General features: G+C 52.6%; 1 protein-coding gene across 4 annotated transcripts; it reads right to left on the reverse strand.

The window, feature by feature from the left end:
• Positions 1-436: 436 nt before the first annotated feature.
• ITGB7 (integrin subunit beta 7) lies at positions 437-14,954 on the reverse strand. 4 transcript variants are annotated; one of them, XM_047865382.1, is made up of 16 exons: positions 14,791-14,954; positions 10,227-10,303; positions 8,835-9,038; positions 6,925-7,126; positions 6,662-6,832; positions 5,697-5,938; positions 5,154-5,312; positions 4,745-4,840; positions 4,491-4,580; positions 3,361-3,507; positions 2,862-3,055; positions 2,276-2,499; positions 1,819-2,038; positions 1,470-1,678; positions 990-1,147; positions 437-720 (listed from the first exon to the last, which is right to left on the reverse strand). In XM_047865382.1, the coding sequence occupies exons 3-16, from the start codon at positions 9,033-9,035 to the stop codon at positions 640-642; spliced, it is 2,394 nt and encodes a 797-aa protein (XP_047721338.1). In that variant the 5' UTR covers positions 9,036-9,038; positions 10,227-10,303; positions 14,791-14,954; the 3' UTR covers positions 437-639. The 4 variants fall into 4 exon arrangements, with proteins under 4 accessions (XP_047721338.1, XP_047721339.1, XP_047721340.1 ...); XM_047865383.1 differs by having other exon boundaries at positions 10,181-10,303; XM_047865384.1 differs by having other exon boundaries at positions 14,910-14,942.
• Positions 14,955-16,391: the final 1,437 nt, after the last annotated feature.

Here is a 16,391-nt window from a genome sequence, read left to right on the forward strand (position 1 = left end):
CTATCTCTTTTTTGGGAAACCTTTTCTTTGGGGCCAAAGTGGTTATCCTTTTTTTCCCCCAATATAACCACCCCAGATGTCCTGCATCCGAGAAACCACCATGTAAAACTCCACAGGAGCAACAAGTAGAAGTGAAAACAGGATATCACTTCTGAATAAGAGAAAAAACATGCACAGCAGAACGAAATAAGGTCAAGTACCAGCTGTGTTTCTCCAAGTGTGGTTCTGTAGTCCTCCTGCAAATGCATGACCGGAGGATTCACTAGCCCACCCTGACCAGCCACTTCCCAGGCAGCCACATACTGAATCTCCTGCACACCAGGTTAGAGGACCTCTCCCCACCCTCAGGTGGCAGGAGGAGGAATGAGCAAGTTTTCCCGAGGCCCAGGCTCCACAGCCTGCTTTGGCCTTGGGTGAAGCAAGATGACAGCTGTGCTCTGAGGTCAGACTCTTTATTGTATACAGGGAGCGGAGGAACTAAGCCCACACTCCTTGTGAGGTAGGGAAGCAAGGTTGCAGTGGGAGGCCGCCCTCGACTGTCACTCTGAGAAGGAAGTAGGTGGTGACCATTCCTCAGCACTGCCCTACCGGGCTGTTGAGAAAAAGAAGAGTCCTGGGATGAGTGTGCCTCTTCCCCCTTCAGAGAAAGGGACTCCTTGCCTCCTGAAAGCGGGGATTGACTGTGGTCGTGATGGCACTTCTGTAGAGAGGATTGCTGTCCTGAGGAAGAAGATGGGAAATGAGGAAAAACCTCCCGACTGCTCCTTTACCTAGTCCTAAGAGGCCAGCCTGGAACTTGAGCAGCACCCCCAGAGCTGATGGAAGTTAGCAGAGGGGTGGGGGCAGAGGACGCACAGACCAAAGTGAAGGGGATGACCTAGGTTGGAGGAGTCCAGGTTGGGGGTGGGGCAGGGAAGCAGAGACCAGAGGTCTTAACCAGGGAAAGCAAGCAAAACCCAGCCCAGTGGGGTAGGACGCAGTCTCCCTACCTGCTTCCAGTTGAGCTGCTGCCGCTCCTTCTCAAAGCGGTTATATTCTTGGCGATCATAGATTTCCACAGAAAGCCGGTAAGCCAGGACCAGCCCCAGTCCCACTGCCACGATGCCCCCCACACAGCCCAGCACGATGGCCAGGGTGTGATTTACTCCTGTGGGGAAGAAAACACAGACTTCTGGGGGCTGGGGCATAGGGGTTGATCAACGGTTGCCCACAATGTGTCCAGCTTCCCTAGCCCTGCTTGTCATTGAAAAGGAACCCAGCAGGGTCCGAGGTTATCTCTGTGGTGCCCAGGGCCTTAGCTTTGTCCACTTGGTCCATCACCTCTGCTTTTGCCTGGACTCACTGCTCTGCTTCAAACCCTACCTGGTTTCCCATTATCTTCACCTGCCCAAGCCCAGAGTTCTGAAGCCCCACCCATCAAACTTCCGGGGCTCCCTCTGGCACGTCCGCAGCCATCTCTGCCCACTTACTCTCTTGGGCTCTCACTCTCAGTATGACCCTGCCTCTGGCTTCCTCCTCCACCAGGAAGAAGAACAGCTGGTTGTCCAAGGTCCTCTCTTTGCACCAGCCGTCATCCGGGATAGGGTCCAAAACCAGGGTCACGTTGGCATCAGCACAAGCGATACTGCAATTGGTAGCCAGGGGACCGGTCCCAAAGGCCCCACACTCTGCACAGTCCCTGTCCAGTGGACACCAAGAAGTTACCAGCTGGGCAGCTGTGCTCCCCACACCACACGGCAGAAAGAGGTGGGCAGGTGGGAGTGGCTCAGCGACCCCCGCCGTGCCCCTGTTCCCAAGTTGCAAGACGGGAGGCCTCACCTGTGTCTCTCGCATGACGTCTTGCAGCCTGGGCACTGCTCACACAGGGCACCGTAGTAGCCATCCAGGCACTGGCAGCGGTTGCACGTGCAGCGTCCATGCCCACTGCAGAGCACTCCCTCAGGACTGACACAGCTGTCCGTGTCCCCACTGCACTCACACGCTCTGCCCGTGCGATTGGCATGACAGTGACACGTTCCACAAAGGCAGCGGCCAAAGCCTGGGACAGAATCACGCTCAGGGTGACAGCCATACTCACACACAAAGGACATCACATGCCACCACGGGATGCCTAGAGCTGAAGTGTTCTGTGCGTCCAATTCCCTCTCAAGTGTGCCAGATAGCTGCAACTCCTACACCAAAGTCTGATACTTGCCCTTAGTGCCATGATGTTCCCAGAGCCGAAATATCCTGGGAGCCACTCTGACCCCACCCTTCCCCCAAAGTCTGCAGGTACCTCCACAGAGGATGCCCTCATGTCGTTCACAGCTGGCATCATCACACTCGCACAGGGGCCCGGAGCTCTGTCCACTGCAGGTGCAGCGTCCACACTGACACCGTCCCTTCCCGCTGCACAAGGGCCCTGTCCCGTTGGGGGCCCGGCACCCAGATTCCAGATCTGGGGAGGACAGTTCAGCCTCAGAGCATTCACAGAGTCGACCCAGACGGCCAGAGTTACAGCTGGGAGGGGAAGGCAGAGCCAGAGGAGGGAAAGGTGGGTCAGAGAGTTTGACCATCCCTTGACCTATCTTTCCCAGGATCCTCTAAACCTAAGCTCTCAAAAGAACTGGAGAGAGATGAGTGGCTGAACGGATGCCGGTGTATAGTTGAGCACCAAGGAGCAAGAGAGCAGAGGGAGTTTGGGGGGAGGGGAGGGTCTTGGCACATCTGGGAAGCTGCACATGAAAATCAGGATGGAGTCTTGGGACATCTGGCAAAAGAGGTCTGGAGATGGCCAGTGGGAGGACAGAAGGCAGAGGAGGGATACCGGGGCTGGTCATGTGTGGACAGTCACATGGGTGAAAGGAAGCAGGAATCCTCACCTGCACACCCCACATTGCAGCAGCCCCTGGCCATCACTGCAGTGGGGAGCCCGGGGCTGGGTGTCACTGCAGTTACAGTCACACAGTGTGTGCAACTCCACGGTCAGCTCCTCTGAGAAGCCAAGGGCTCGGAGCCTCAGAAGATGGGGCTCTGAGAGGCAGTGAGTAGCTTGGATAGTAACCAAAAAATTCACCTAAGGACAGTGCGGGCAGAAATCAGCCTTGAGATCCTGCACCCACACGTGCACACCACACCAAACCCATTGATCATCCAGAAACCTATTCCTTAGGAAATTAAGGGATAAGCCCATGCTAACACCCATCTCGTAGAAACCTGCTGGAGGAAGCTGCTCATTAAAGCCTTTTAGAAGGGATGGATGGAGAACTACCCCACGCTTTTGCATTGTTCTGTGTCTGCCCCCCATCTTTTCCTGCCTGCTTCAATTTCCCACCCCCCACCCCCACTTCCTTCCTTCTGCCTATCTCGGCTGGCTCTTACCGTCTGGTTGATTCGGACCTCGTTGCACTGGCCCCGGTCCCCAGCCTCACGCTCCCTCTCCTCAGGACCCCCACACTGAGATTCATAAGAGATGTGGACCCCAGGAGGGAGTGGAGAGTGTTCAAGGGTCACAGTGGATGATAGGCTCTGTGGAAGAGAGCAAGTAACCACGTGAAGGCAGGACTCCAAACCCCACCTCGTGTCCTCTCCAGCCTTTCCAAATTCTGCCATGACCTGCCCCAGCCTGCCTTGGGGACCCCTTGCATTCTGCCCAGTCAAGAGGTATTTCTGCAGGAATGGCACTGTGAGAACTTTGGGTGCATCACACAGGAGTTAGAGGCCTCTCGGTTAGCATTTTAGTGCGGCTGCAGCAAGGGCCCCACTGGGGCGGGGGGGGCCTATCAATGTGCAATGGCTGCTTCTCAAACCCCAAATGATGACACATAACCTGTGTGCATAAAAGGCAGAGTCTTTAAATCGAGTTTGCCCTGGGAAATTTGGTACCGTCTCAAATTTTCTCACCATGGGTTTAGGACATGGTGGTCCCTGTCCTAAGAAGCCTAGAGCATGGTTAGAGATAGGACCTAAACCCAAGAAGCACTTAAGAATCTTTGTGGTTCCCTCTACCTGTAAAACTCTATGGTTCCTGTGAAGAATATCTCTGAATTATTTGTAAGCTTAGTGAAAGTAGGCTCTAGATGTCACATTCCTTCTGTACAGATTGACTGGGGCACGAATGCCAGCCCTTCCGTCCATTAACTATGTGACCTCGGGCAAGTCATTCAGGGACCTGTGTCTGTATCCCCACCTATGAAATAGGGATGATAATAGCAACCAGGGGTTTAGCAGAGTTAAATGAGACGGCAAACAGTATGTGCACTTAAGACAGTGGTTGGCATGAAAGACAAGCTCAGTGAGTGTTCCTTCCCTTCCTTGCCCAGTGCTCGGCCCAAACCAGACGCTTCAGATTTGAGAATGTAAGATTGAGCAGATGAACTAGGAATGACAGCCACAGGCAAACCGTAGGTAGTTGCTAAAAGTGATCAGTCCCTGATAATTCTGCTGCCCACCACCTGAGGCCCCTTCCCAGTGCCCGCCCTCTCCATGCTCCCCCGGTCCCAGCCCCTCACATTATAGGCGTCCATGATGAGCTGTACCACGTTGCTGGAGTCCTCACTCAACTCCCCAACTGCGGACTTAGGAATCAGCTTACTCAGCTCCTGAGTTAAGAGGAGTCCAGGGAAATGGTGGGTCACAGCTCTAGGGAAATGGGCTTCTGCGGGTCTGGAAGGAGGGCATATGGGGGGGGGGGTGGAGAATGGGGTCTTTGAGGAAGTTGAGAAAGGCTTGAAGTGGGAAGGTCTGGCATTCAGCCAGCTCTCACCTGGTAGACAGGCAGTGTGGCACTGGTGACGGCAAAGATGGGCTGGATGTTTGCTGCAGAGAGGGCCTGGGCTACCTGACCCACAGAGGGGTAGTCCTGGGCAGGGAGCGGGGAAAGGTGAGCACCACAGGTCTCCCCCATAACATCCAAGGTGCCCTCAGCCCAGGAAATCTAGGAACCAGGGCTCCACCAGCTAGAGGAACCCTGGAGGCTCGGGAAGGCAGAAGGGGCTAGGGAGTGGGGTGGCACAGGGTTCTGTCTGAGCAGTGGGGGCACATGGAGCGAGGAGCTGGTGGGAAAGATGGCAGGGTGGTCACTGGTAAGGACAACGAGGCTGGGGAGAGGGGGGTCTGGGAGTAGAGGAGGTGTGGCTCGGAGGGGGAGGGGTGGAGCAAGGGTGGGGACTCACAAACTCTGGGCTGCGACTATAGAGGCCATTACTGTCCAAGTGGCAGTGCCCGTCGCTGGGCATGAAAATGCCACCCAACTTCCCATCCCCAGCTGTGTGGAATGTGTCATCTGAAGTGAACACCAGCAGTCGGGACACATTTCTCCAGCCAATCTGCTCCTGGAATCGGGGTGGGGGTGGAGGTAGGCTGTGCACCTGGGCTCCATGAGCCAAGGATTTGCCAGCCTCATTCTGAGTCACTGTCTATCTCCATACCCAGCCCCCCCCTCCGCCATCCCACCCCCCCCCATCTCCAGCTCCCTGCTTCCCCCCAATCCCCCAGACAGGGCTGCTGCTAGCGGAGGCCTTCTTATGAATTAGAAAAACATGCCTCTTCCTCAAGATGTTTTACTCCAATCCACCAGGAAATTATTAAAATAAATATGCAAACTCCAGTGACTATGGTACAAAGGGCACCCCCAGAACCAGGCACTGCACGACCCTAGGTGGCAGTCTTGGCCCCAAAGGGTTCTTCAGACTCAGATCCCCTCCCCGCCTCCTCACCTGGCAGAGCGCAGCCTGCAGAATGGCATCAAAGCCACCTTCAGGCGAGTCCAGGTTGCCAGACACGCTCTGGCGTCCCACCTCCCGCTCGAAGGCCTTAGCATCCGAGGTCAGGGACAACACGTGGCGAAAGCTGAAGGGAGGCTGGCAGCGCTCCAGCCGGGTAGGGCAAGGGTGGATAAGTTTGGAGGGCACTGTGCTCACAAAGGGCAGCACCGTTTTGTCCACGAAGGAGCCAAAGCCTGGGGGGGGGGGGGGGGGGGAATCACGAAGGTTGTGCCCAAAGTCACTGGCCAGCAGCAGGGTGGAAGGTCTGCTGCTGAGGACTCAGAAGGCAAAGGTCCATGGGAAGTGGGGGGGTGAGGGGGACAGTCAGAGAGGAGCAGAGGAGATCACGAGAGCGGGTGCTCCTAGAGCACAGGGACTGAGTACCTGGCAGGGACAAAGGGTTTAGGCCACTGACTCAGGGCAATGGGGGATGGAGGAGATTAAGAGGAGGATGAGGGGAGGGTCAGACAGGATCTCTCTCTCCTGAGGAAGAAGGAGAGGGTGTAGGGTGTAGTAGCAGCATGAGGCAAAGGAGAGGATCTTGAATAGGGCAGATGTGAGTGTGGAAGCCGCAGCCAGGGACAGGGACATTTAGACCTTTTCCTAGAGAAACAGAAATGGCTGAGAAAGTGGCATCAGGGCAGTATCTGGGTTGGCAGGTCCAGAGTGCGCTGTATGACCCCTGGGAGCTGTCTGAACGCGGTCTGGCCAGACTCTGGGCCTCCGTTACCCCCACCCGTAGTCTCTTAAATCCCCTCCAGTTCTGTCCTAGAAGGTGGATGTTCTGGGAGAGAGACGCCAGAAACCCGGGGCCTGGCCAAGTCTGTTAAAAACCGGGAGAGGGCAGGCAGGGCCCCTGTGCGCCCAGGACGCTGGCAGAAGCAGAAGCGGCTTTTGCAGGTAGAGGCCGAGCTCACCGATGCGCACTGAGTGGGTGACCTCCTGCAGCCGCGCTAGCAGGTCTTGTCCGAGCTGGCGCACGCGCTCCAGGTCGTCCTTCATGGAGTAGCTCAGGTCCATAAGGTAGTACAGGTCGACGGGGTAGCCCTCTGCCCGGAGGAAGCGCACCCGGAGCTGCTGGGGCTCCCCTGGGGAAGCGGGGTGGGGGATGGCGCGGGTCAGCGAGCGCCATCGAATCTCAGCCCGCACCTCCAGCCCAGCCCACCGCCCCCTGACTCACCCGGCCGCAGCGTGACCCGGACCTTTTGCGGCGCCAGCTGGGTGGCCCCCTCGCCGCGATCGCCCTGGCCGAGCGGCTGGTCCTGCAGCACCTCCTGCCAGCCGCGGGGCTCCTCCAGCTCCCCCGGGGGGCAGCCCTGGGCCAGCAGCTCCTGTCGCTGGCCGCAGCGCCGCGCCTCCGCCACCCCCGACGCGGTGAAGTTCTGCGCCCAAGGGGAGGTGCGTCGGGGACTCTAGTCCTCCACACCCCCCCCAGCCCTGTTCCCAGACCACCTCTCCCCCACCTCCCCCTCCCCCCCCCCCCCCTCGACCCCCGGGTTGCCGGCCGCTCCTAACCCTCCCCTCGCGGTCAGTTCCCTGAGCCCTTAGGATGCCCTCCCTTCCCGGTTCCCCCAACAGCCACCTCATCCTGTCTTTGTCAGAGCCCGCTTCCTCTAGCACCCCACCAGCCCCCACCTTATCTAGACAACCCCCTTTCCCTAGCCACCTACCTTTCTCCTCCCCCTAGGGCCACAGACTTCCTGTTGAGATCTCAGGGACCTCACTACCACAAGAAAAAGAGGAGCATGGCCTCCTAGTCCAACCTCCCCTGCATGCTTAGGCCCAAACTGGAAGGGGGTCAGGCTGAGACCCAGGCCAAATTCCTGGGAAGGGGAAGGACAGGGACAGAAGAGGAGACACCCCCTCCCCCCAGTTGGCTGGCACCCCTGGGACTGGCTGGGAAGTGGCAGAGGAAGGAAATAGTTACAATGGCTTCTCAACTGGCCCTGGTGCCAGACTCAGGTCCAAAGATTGAAGGAGGCAGACACATATCTGACTGTCCCCAAAGCCCCTGCCTGGTACCTCTGCTCTCTGCCTCCTGCTGACTCTGAGTTTCCTCTTCCGGTCCTCCCAGATTCCTGGGCTGGCTCAGCCTCTGCTCAGCCACTGTGGCTGTGCCTTCTCCTTCTGGTGAGTTTGCCCTCATCTCTCATCTAACTCTCCCTCTTCCTTTGAGGGAGACAGTTCTGTTCTCACCCTCGCCCCCAACGCAGTTACCTGCCATGCTCTGTCACTCCATGAGCCCTGTCTCTTTAAGGCATAAAGCAAAGAACAGCCTTGTTTGACCAGCCAGGGAGACACCTGCTCCCCAGCATCCTTCCTGGCCACTTAGGCAGATCAAGCCTTTCCCCCAAGGTGTACACACCTCTAACTCCTTCCCTTCTACTCCCCCAGCCACAGGCTGCTACATACCTTGGGAACATTATGAGGTACACACACCCCCAACATAGACTCAGAAACCCAGTCACATACTTTCTGCTAAAAACTAACCCCCAGTGTGATGGCATTTGGAGATGGAGCCTTTGGAAGAAATTAGGGTTAGATGAGATCATGAGGGTAGAACCCTCATGATGGGATTAATGCCCTTGTAAGAAGAGGCACCGGAGAGCTTGTCTACAGCCTGCCTGCAAGCCAAGAAGGTTGCCACCAGAAACCAAATTGGCTGGCATGTTGATCTTGGACTCCCAGCCTCCAGAACAATGAGAAATAAATTCCTGTTGCTTAAGCCACCCAGTTTTGTTATGGCTGCCCAGGCTGACAAACGCACTTCTTCACATGTATACACGTACCACAGGTCCCTCTCCCTGTACACAAGCATGAGTTCCAGCACAGACACACTTCCTCCAAATTTATGGTTACAAGTCTTTTCCGTATATACACAAACGCACAGGTACACAAACATATACACACAGGAAACTTGCATGCTTGAGTATGCACACACACACACAACCACGCACAGGAGTCCTATGTGCACAAACTCAGTCACGCACAGGACTGCAGAGAGCACCCGGAAAACCACACAGTCGCAAACCTATCTCCGTTCTGCACATACACATACACAGGGTTCAAAGGCCACGGAGCCATCTTTACCAGTTGCTTGCACCAGGCACAGCTTGGGTGTGAGAGGATGCATTTCTGGCAGGTGGGGGCCGGCTGGCAGGACCCCGGCAGGGACAGATCAGGATCCCCCCGTTCTGTGACCTTCTCTAGGGATGAGATCTTGGCATCCAATTCACTCTCACCTCGGCTCAGAGCCAGCAGGAAAACAAGGACCATTGACAAAGCCACCATGGCCTGCAATACGATACAAAGGGGGACACATGGGTCCTTAGGGAGGACCTCCAGGTTCTCAGTCCTCTAAAATTAGTCTGTGGTTGGGGCACCTGGGTGGCTCAGTGGGTTGAGTGTCCGACTTAGGTTCAGGTCATAATCTCAGGGTTTGTGAGTTCTAGCCCCACATCAGACTTGCTGCTGTCAGCGCGGAGCCTGCTTAGGATCCTCTGTCCCCCTCTCTGCCCTTCCCCCACTTGCTCTCTCTCTCTCAAAAATAAATAAACATTTTTTAATAAAATAAAGTAAGTCAAGGGGCGCCTGGGTGGCTCAGTCGGTTAAGCATCCGACTTCGGCTCAGGTCGTGATCTTCCGGTTTGTGAGTTCGAGCCCTGCATCGGGCTCTGGGCTGACAGCTCGGAGCCTGCTTCGGATTCTGTGTCTCCTTCTCTTTCTGCCCTCCGCAACTTGTGCTCTGTCTCTCTATGGCTCTCAAAAAGTAAATAAATGTAGGGGCGCCTGGGTGGCGCAGTCGGTTAAGCGTCCGACTTCAGCCAGGTCACGATCTTGCGGTCCGTGAGTTCGAGCCCCACATCAGGCTCTGGGCTGATGGCTCAGAGCCTGGAGCCTGTTTCCGATTCTGTGTCTCCCTCTCTCTCTGCCCCTCCCCCGTTCATGCTCTGTCTCTCTCTGTCCCAAAAATAAATAAACGTTGGGAAAAAAAAAATTTTTTTTAAAGTAAATAAATGTAAAAAATAAAAAAAGAATAAAAAATACAAAATAAAATAAAGTAAGTCTGTGGTTGTCACTCTCAAAACTCTACCCCAGGGGTGTCTGGCTGGCTTAGTCGGTAGAGCGCGAGTCTTGTTCTTAGGGTCATGAGTTCAAACCCAACCTTGGGTGTAGAGCTTACTCAAGAAAAAAAATAAAAAACCTCTACCCCAAATCTTTATCTCCCTTCATAGTTTCACTTCCCCCTGTGGATTCAGCAGTTTCTTCAAAATGTTGGGAAGGGGCAGGTCCCAGGCCTGGGTAGGAGCCTCAGACACACCCTGTCCCTCCTGTGTGCAGACTTCCCTAGGGCCAACGTGGGCAAAATGGCCTAACAAGAGTCTGGGGACTAGGCCTGGAAGCACTAAGGTCTACATCCGCCCAGGTCTATTCACCAAGATTGCAAGCCACAGTGGAATCAGAACCGAACAGGAAACAGACCGGGTTCTGGTCCTGCTTCAGTCCCTCACTGGCTGTATGGCAAGTCAGACTTTTTCTCTGGGCCTTAGTTTCCACATCTGTAAAGAGAGAGAGTTGAATAAATAATCTGGCAGTCCTTGCAGCTTTCATAATCTTGGATTCTAAGTACAGGAAGAGGGTCAAGGATTCTAAATAAAGGAGGAAGGTCGGGGAATAGGAATGAGAGGAAGGAAGGCTGGAGCTGACGAAGAAGTGTGTGAAAGAAGCAGGGAAGGGTAGCCGACACGGTAGCAAGAGGAATGAAAATTAGACCATAAGAAAACTTTCTAAAAGTCTGGCATAACGGAGGAAGGCAGGCCATGGTTGGCAAAATTTTCTTTTTCCTGTCCTTTGCACAAAGCAAATATAGACTGGAGAAAGAGCCTGTGGCAGGGTAATTCCTGGAATGACCTCTAGGCAAATTTCTGATTTTAAAAAACGTATTAATTTAAAAAAATGTATTAATTAAAATTGTGAATAGGCAATCCATAGCCATACTTCAAAACTCAAAAAGTTAAATCACAATGGCCTTTTTTTTAGAGGTGGGAAAGCTGATCCTATACGGATCCATTATACGGATTGATTCAATTATATGGAATTGTGGGGTGTCTGGGTGGCTCAGTTGGTTAGGCGTCCAACTTTGGCTCAGGTCATGATCTCGGAGTTTATAAGTTCGAGCCCCAGGTCGGGCTCTGTGCTGACAGCTCAGAGCCTGGAGCCTGCTTTGGTTGTGTCTCCCTCTCTCTGTGCCCCTCCCCCTCCTCAAAATAAATAAACATTAAAAAAAAAAAATCTTCAAAAAGAATGAAATGGGAGGACTCTCACTTCTCACTTGCAAAACTCACTAGAAAGCTATAGTAATCAAGACAACGTGATACTGCCATAAAGATAGGCATATAGATCAGTGAAATAGAATGGAGAGTCCAGAAATAAATCCATCCATTTATAGCCAATCGATTTTCGGCAAGGGTGCCAAATTATTTGATGGGGAGAGAACAGTCTCCAACAAATGGTACTGGGATAACTAGATATCCACATGTAAAAGAATCAAGTTCAATCCCTACCTCACAACATATACAAAAATTAAGTGAAAATGGATCAAAGGCCTAAATGTAAGCCCTCGAACTATAAACTCTTAGAAGAAAATGTCAGGGTAAATCTTTGTGATCTTGGCCTTGACAGTGGATTCCTAGCTATGACATCAAAAGCGCAAGCAACAAAAGAAAAAAAAAGATAAACTGGACTTCATAAAAACATAAAACTCTTGTGCATCAAAGAGCACTATGAAATGAAAAGACAGGCTACAGAAAGGGAGGAAATATTTGCAAATCATGTATCTGATAAGTATCCAGAATATATAGAGAACTCTTACAACTTGACAACAAAAAGGCAAACCACCCAGTTTTTGAACAGCAAAGGATTTAAATAGACATTTCTTTGAAGAAGATAGACAAATAACCAACAAGCACATAAAAAGATGCTCAACACCATTAGTCATCAAGGAAATGCAAATCAAATACCACAGTGAAATACCACCACACACCCAGCAGAATGGCTAGAATAAAATAAAATAAAATAAAATAAAATAAAACAGAAAATAAGTGTTGGTGAGGATGTGGAGAAAATGGAACCATCATACGTTGCTGGTGGCACGGCACTGTGGGGAACAATTTGATAATTCCTCAGTAAGTTAAAACAAAAACTGGGATGTGACTGTTCAAAGCAGTGTTATTCACAGTGGCCTAAAGGTAGAAACAGCGCAAACGTCCATCAACTGATGAACAGCTAAACAAAATGTGATCCATCCATACGGTGAAGCATTATTTGGCCCTAAAAAGGAGCGAAGTGCTGATTCAGGCTACAACATCGATGACCTTGAAAACACTAGGCTAAGTGAACGAAACCAGTCACAAAAGACCACATCTTGTCGGATGCCGTTCATGTGAAGTATTCTGATTCCCCAAATCCACAGAGGCAGAAAGTGGATGCCAGGGGTTGGGGAGGGAGGGGAGGATGAGGAATAACTTCTTGATGGGCAGTCTTCTTTTGGAGTGAAGAAAAAGTTCCAGAACTAGATGGTGGTGATGGTCGCACAACATCATAAATGTACTTAAAGCCACTGAACTGTACACTTAAAAAATGGGTTAAGTGATCAATTTTATGTGTGTTTTATCTTATCAAAAATCAAAACATTGAGATAGTGAGAAATCTCCCATACCCATCCTCCTCCTCCCATTTCCACACCTCACCCTAAATGAATAACCGTCATTTTAAGTTATCTTTTGTTGCTGATAATCCTTCTAGAGATTGTTTTATGCATACACAAACTAATGTGAAAATATATACTCTCCAAATGGTAGAATCACATGACAGAAGTCTACAATCACAATTCTAGAATACATGCGGGTTTGTCCCCCTTTTTTCTTTTTTTAAAAGATTTTTTTAATGTTTTTTTTTTTTTTAATTAATTTTGAGAGAGAGAGAGAGTACAAGCAGGGAAGGGGCAGAGAGACGAGGGAGAGAGAGAATCCCAAGCAGGCTCCATGCTGTCATCGCAGAGCCCGATGCGGGGCTCGAATCCATGAACCGTAAGATCATGGCCTCAGCCGAAATCGAGACATTTAACTGACTTGAGTCACCTAGGTGCCCCTTTTTTTCTTTTAATTGCTTTTCTTGGAGATCCTGCTACTCAAGAAAATAAAGAACTTCCTTGTTCATTTTCACAGCGGTATACATTTCCGTGGCATGGATGTATCATATCCCAGTTAGTCTCTCAATGGGATTTAAATTGTTTCTAATTACTCACTGTTAAAAATAATGCTGGGGGCGCCTGGATGGCTCAGTCTGTTAAGCATCTGACTTTTGGTTTCCGCTCAGGTTGTGATCTCACAGTTTGTGGATTCGAGACCTGCACTGGGTTCTGTGCTGTCTCTGCTGAGCCTGCTTGGGATTCTCTTTCTCTCTCTGCCTTCTGCCCCCTCTCAAAATGAATAAATAAAACTATTGCGGTGAAAACCCATGCATTTATCATTTCACATGTGTGCAAGTGAATCCGGAAGATAAATCCTGGGAAGAGGATTTGTAGGGTCAATAAATTGGCATCATTTGTAATGCTGGCGAGTGATTGCTGATGCAACCGCCTTCGCATCTATGCCAGTTTATATTCCCATTGGCGGTGTGTGTATGAGAAAGGCCAACTAACTCCTTGTCCCAAAACGTCTGCATCCGCCCCAGCCTGGGCTTAGATTCAGACTGGGGAAGGGGTGGGGTGACCTCAGCTGTCCTGCTCCCCACTGTGCACCATTTGGGACCTTAGGTGTAGTATATATATGTCTTGGAACCTCCACCCCCATGCGAGGCCGGTTCAGGCTCAGCCTCACTGTAACCTCAGCCCCGCTTGCTCTGCACGCCTGTGGTCGAGGAGGCCTGAGATGCTGTAGCACAAAGCCCAGTTTTGACTCATCTGTCACAGGTGGGGCCCCCAGGATAAGACAAACCAGAGACCTCAAGCCCACTCATGTCCCCTAAAGGGAGCCCCTGGGACTCTCTGGACAGCGTTCCCCCACCCTCTTCTCCCAATTGTCCCCCTCATTTCTTACTTGGGGATACATGGCCTGCCACTTGTTAATTCTCTCTCTGTCTCCTTCTCTCTCCCCCACCACCCTCCTGTTCAAAAGTTTGATGACATCCCTCTGCTGCGTTTCTCTTCTCCACGTCTTTACGGTTCTTTGTTTTACTTCCTTTTCCTCTCCTATCCTAACCAAAGGAAGGCAGAGCTGTCTAACTCAATCCCCTCTTACAAATGGAAACCTGAATCCCAGAGTGATAAGTGACTTGCCCACAGTCACACAATGAACAGGGATGAAGACAGGTCGGGACTCGGTCTGTTTGCCACTTTCCTCGCCTCCAACCCAGGCACCATCATCATCAAAAGCCGTGCCTTCTCCCTTCCAGTTCCAGTGGGCTCCACCTAATCCCCTTTCTCTTCCCTTGATGGGTCCTCTTCAGTCGGTCTTCTTTCCCCCCCGTGGTTGTTCCCTTTTCCTGGGCTCTATCCTGACTCCAACACCCTAACACCCCCTTCAGCACCTGAGAAACAGAGCATTTTCCCAACCTATCCAGATCTTCCAAATCAAGTGGAATCCTCTGCTGCCCACTCAGTGTCCCAAGGAGGGAAGAGAACCGAGCCACGCTGCCACAGTCTTGGCAGCCACGCTGCCACCATAGCCAAGGTGCCACTGGCAGATCTGAGCTGAGCACCAGGCACTAGGCAGCAGGGATAGCAGCTGGGGAGTCCTCTTGGGAGAGCCCTACCATGACATAACCCTTGGCATATGGCAGGCACCCAGATGATAGCATCATACATCCCCTTCCTTCTTTGCCTCCCTCCAGGCCCACTTTTGGGAAACACATGCAGGAGAGAGAGGTGAGGAGGGTACGGGGGGGGGGGGGGGGGGCGGGGAGGGAGAGCTTGAGAAGCTGGAGGGAACAGGGATGAGGATCTCAGGAATGCAGAAAAGACTTCAGAGCCTTTCTTGAGTCTCACCTGAACCCTGGGTGTCTTGGGATCAGAGCCCAGCGTCCTCTTCCCGGGAGATTGGGAGCAGGGGTGGGGGCTGGGCTAGTAAGGAGAGGAGGCTGGAGGGCTGGTGCCCTGGTACTCACAGGTGCGTGCAAAGCAGCCCTTCCTCCAGCCGCGGCGGCCTTTATGTACTGATCTGGGAGGCTGCAGAGGAGGAAGTGACACACCCTAGGGTGGGGTGGGGGAGATTTCGGGGTGGTGGGGTAACTGATCTAGAAGGTGGGGCCCAGAGGGGTGGAACTGGGCCAAGGGGGTTGACAATACAGGGATCTGAAAGGAAGCACGGAGGCTCGTCTGTCTACTGAGCACCCACTACATGCCGGGCATATCACGATATTGTCATTAATCCTTGCAACAACTTCATGACATATCCGTACGTTAATGTCCCCCTGGGGTCAAATTTTACAGATGTAGAGGCTAAGAGGTTAAGGTGGACGTTGAGGCTCAGAGGTAAGAAATAAAAATCCTTGCCCAAGGCCACATAGTAATAACTAGCTGGTCTGGGTTTTCAACCCAGGTCTGCCTGCCTGGCAAATCGACCCTTCCACTTCTTCACACAGGAACACGATAGCAAGGAAGAAATATGGAGGTAGTAAGTCCCGGAATGAGTGGGAAATCAGTGGCGACAGGCTCTAATTTTGAAAAACGAGTGCCCACTGTATGATGGTGGATGCTTAACTCCATGGGCTCTGGAGCCAAACTGCCTGAGCTCCAATCCTGGCTCTATCACTTACAGCAGTGGGAACTTAGGTAGTTGCTTAACCTTCCTGTGGCTTCTTCTCATCTGTCAAGTGGCACTCAGGATTGTTGCGGGAATCAAATGAGGGGACTCCTACCAATTGCTTACAAGAGAGCCTGGCACAACCTAAGGGCTTGAAAATAGACTCAGTGGCTGAGAAGTAACACGGTGAGAAGCGGAGAGGCTGAGAAATCCAAAGTTGGGGCACTGGGAACTTGGAGAAAGACACAGGGCCGGGCTCAGAGAATGAGACTGGGAGGCCACTGCGCAGAGACAGCAGTGGCGGCTGGGAAAGGCGTAGAGGAGGCAGAGAGTGCGGTAATGGCAAAGATGAAGCCTGTCTGGAGAAGAGGGTGTGGAAAATACCTGGCCCTGGCCCACACTTGACCACAGGGAACTCAGAAGGAACTGGATGTGAGATCTGTCACAGGTCTGTCTTACCTGCCCGAAGGGGCACTCTGTGCAGCAGGGACTGACAAGCCAGGCACCGAGCCAGGTGCCCGTCTCTTAGTGGGTGCACAGGGAGCATCAGGTGGGTCTTAGGAGTGTAGCCGCTGGAAGGAGCAACTGGGGACAGGGGTGGGGGGAGGTGGGCTTCTTCGGCTGGCCTCAGGCTACCGGACCTTATACCCTTCCCCCACAACCAGGGGTTACCATGGTGATGACCCCTTCTTCCCCACAGGCCCTGTGGTTTCCTCTAGAGCTTCTTTCACTTTCTTCTTCTGCTTTTCCTCAATCTTCTCTCTCCCCTACTCCCACATCCTCAACCCCTCTCTCTCCCACAAGCACAGGTCATTCTTGAAGGCGGCCAGGTACAAGGTAGGCA

This window comes from Prionailurus viverrinus, chromosome B4 (assembly GCF_022837055.1).
Source record: "Prionailurus viverrinus isolate Anna chromosome B4, UM_Priviv_1.0, whole genome shotgun sequence".
NCBI classification, from domain to species: Eukaryota; Metazoa; Chordata; class Mammalia; order Carnivora; family Felidae; genus Prionailurus; species Prionailurus viverrinus.

Coding starts and splice junctions, on each gene's coding strand:
- ITGB7 (XM_047865385.1), bottom strand. CDS start 9,035: ATGGTGGCTTTGTCAATGGTCCTTGTTTTCCTGCTGGCTCTGAGCCGA. Junction 7,127..8,834: donor GTGCCTGGTGCAAGCAACTG/GTAAAGATGGCT, acceptor CCTTGGGCGCAG/AACTTCACCGCGTCGGGGGT. Junction 1,679..1,818: donor ACGTCATGCGAGAGACACAG/GTGAGGCCTCCC, acceptor TCCACTGGACAG/GGACTGTGCAGAGTGTGGGG.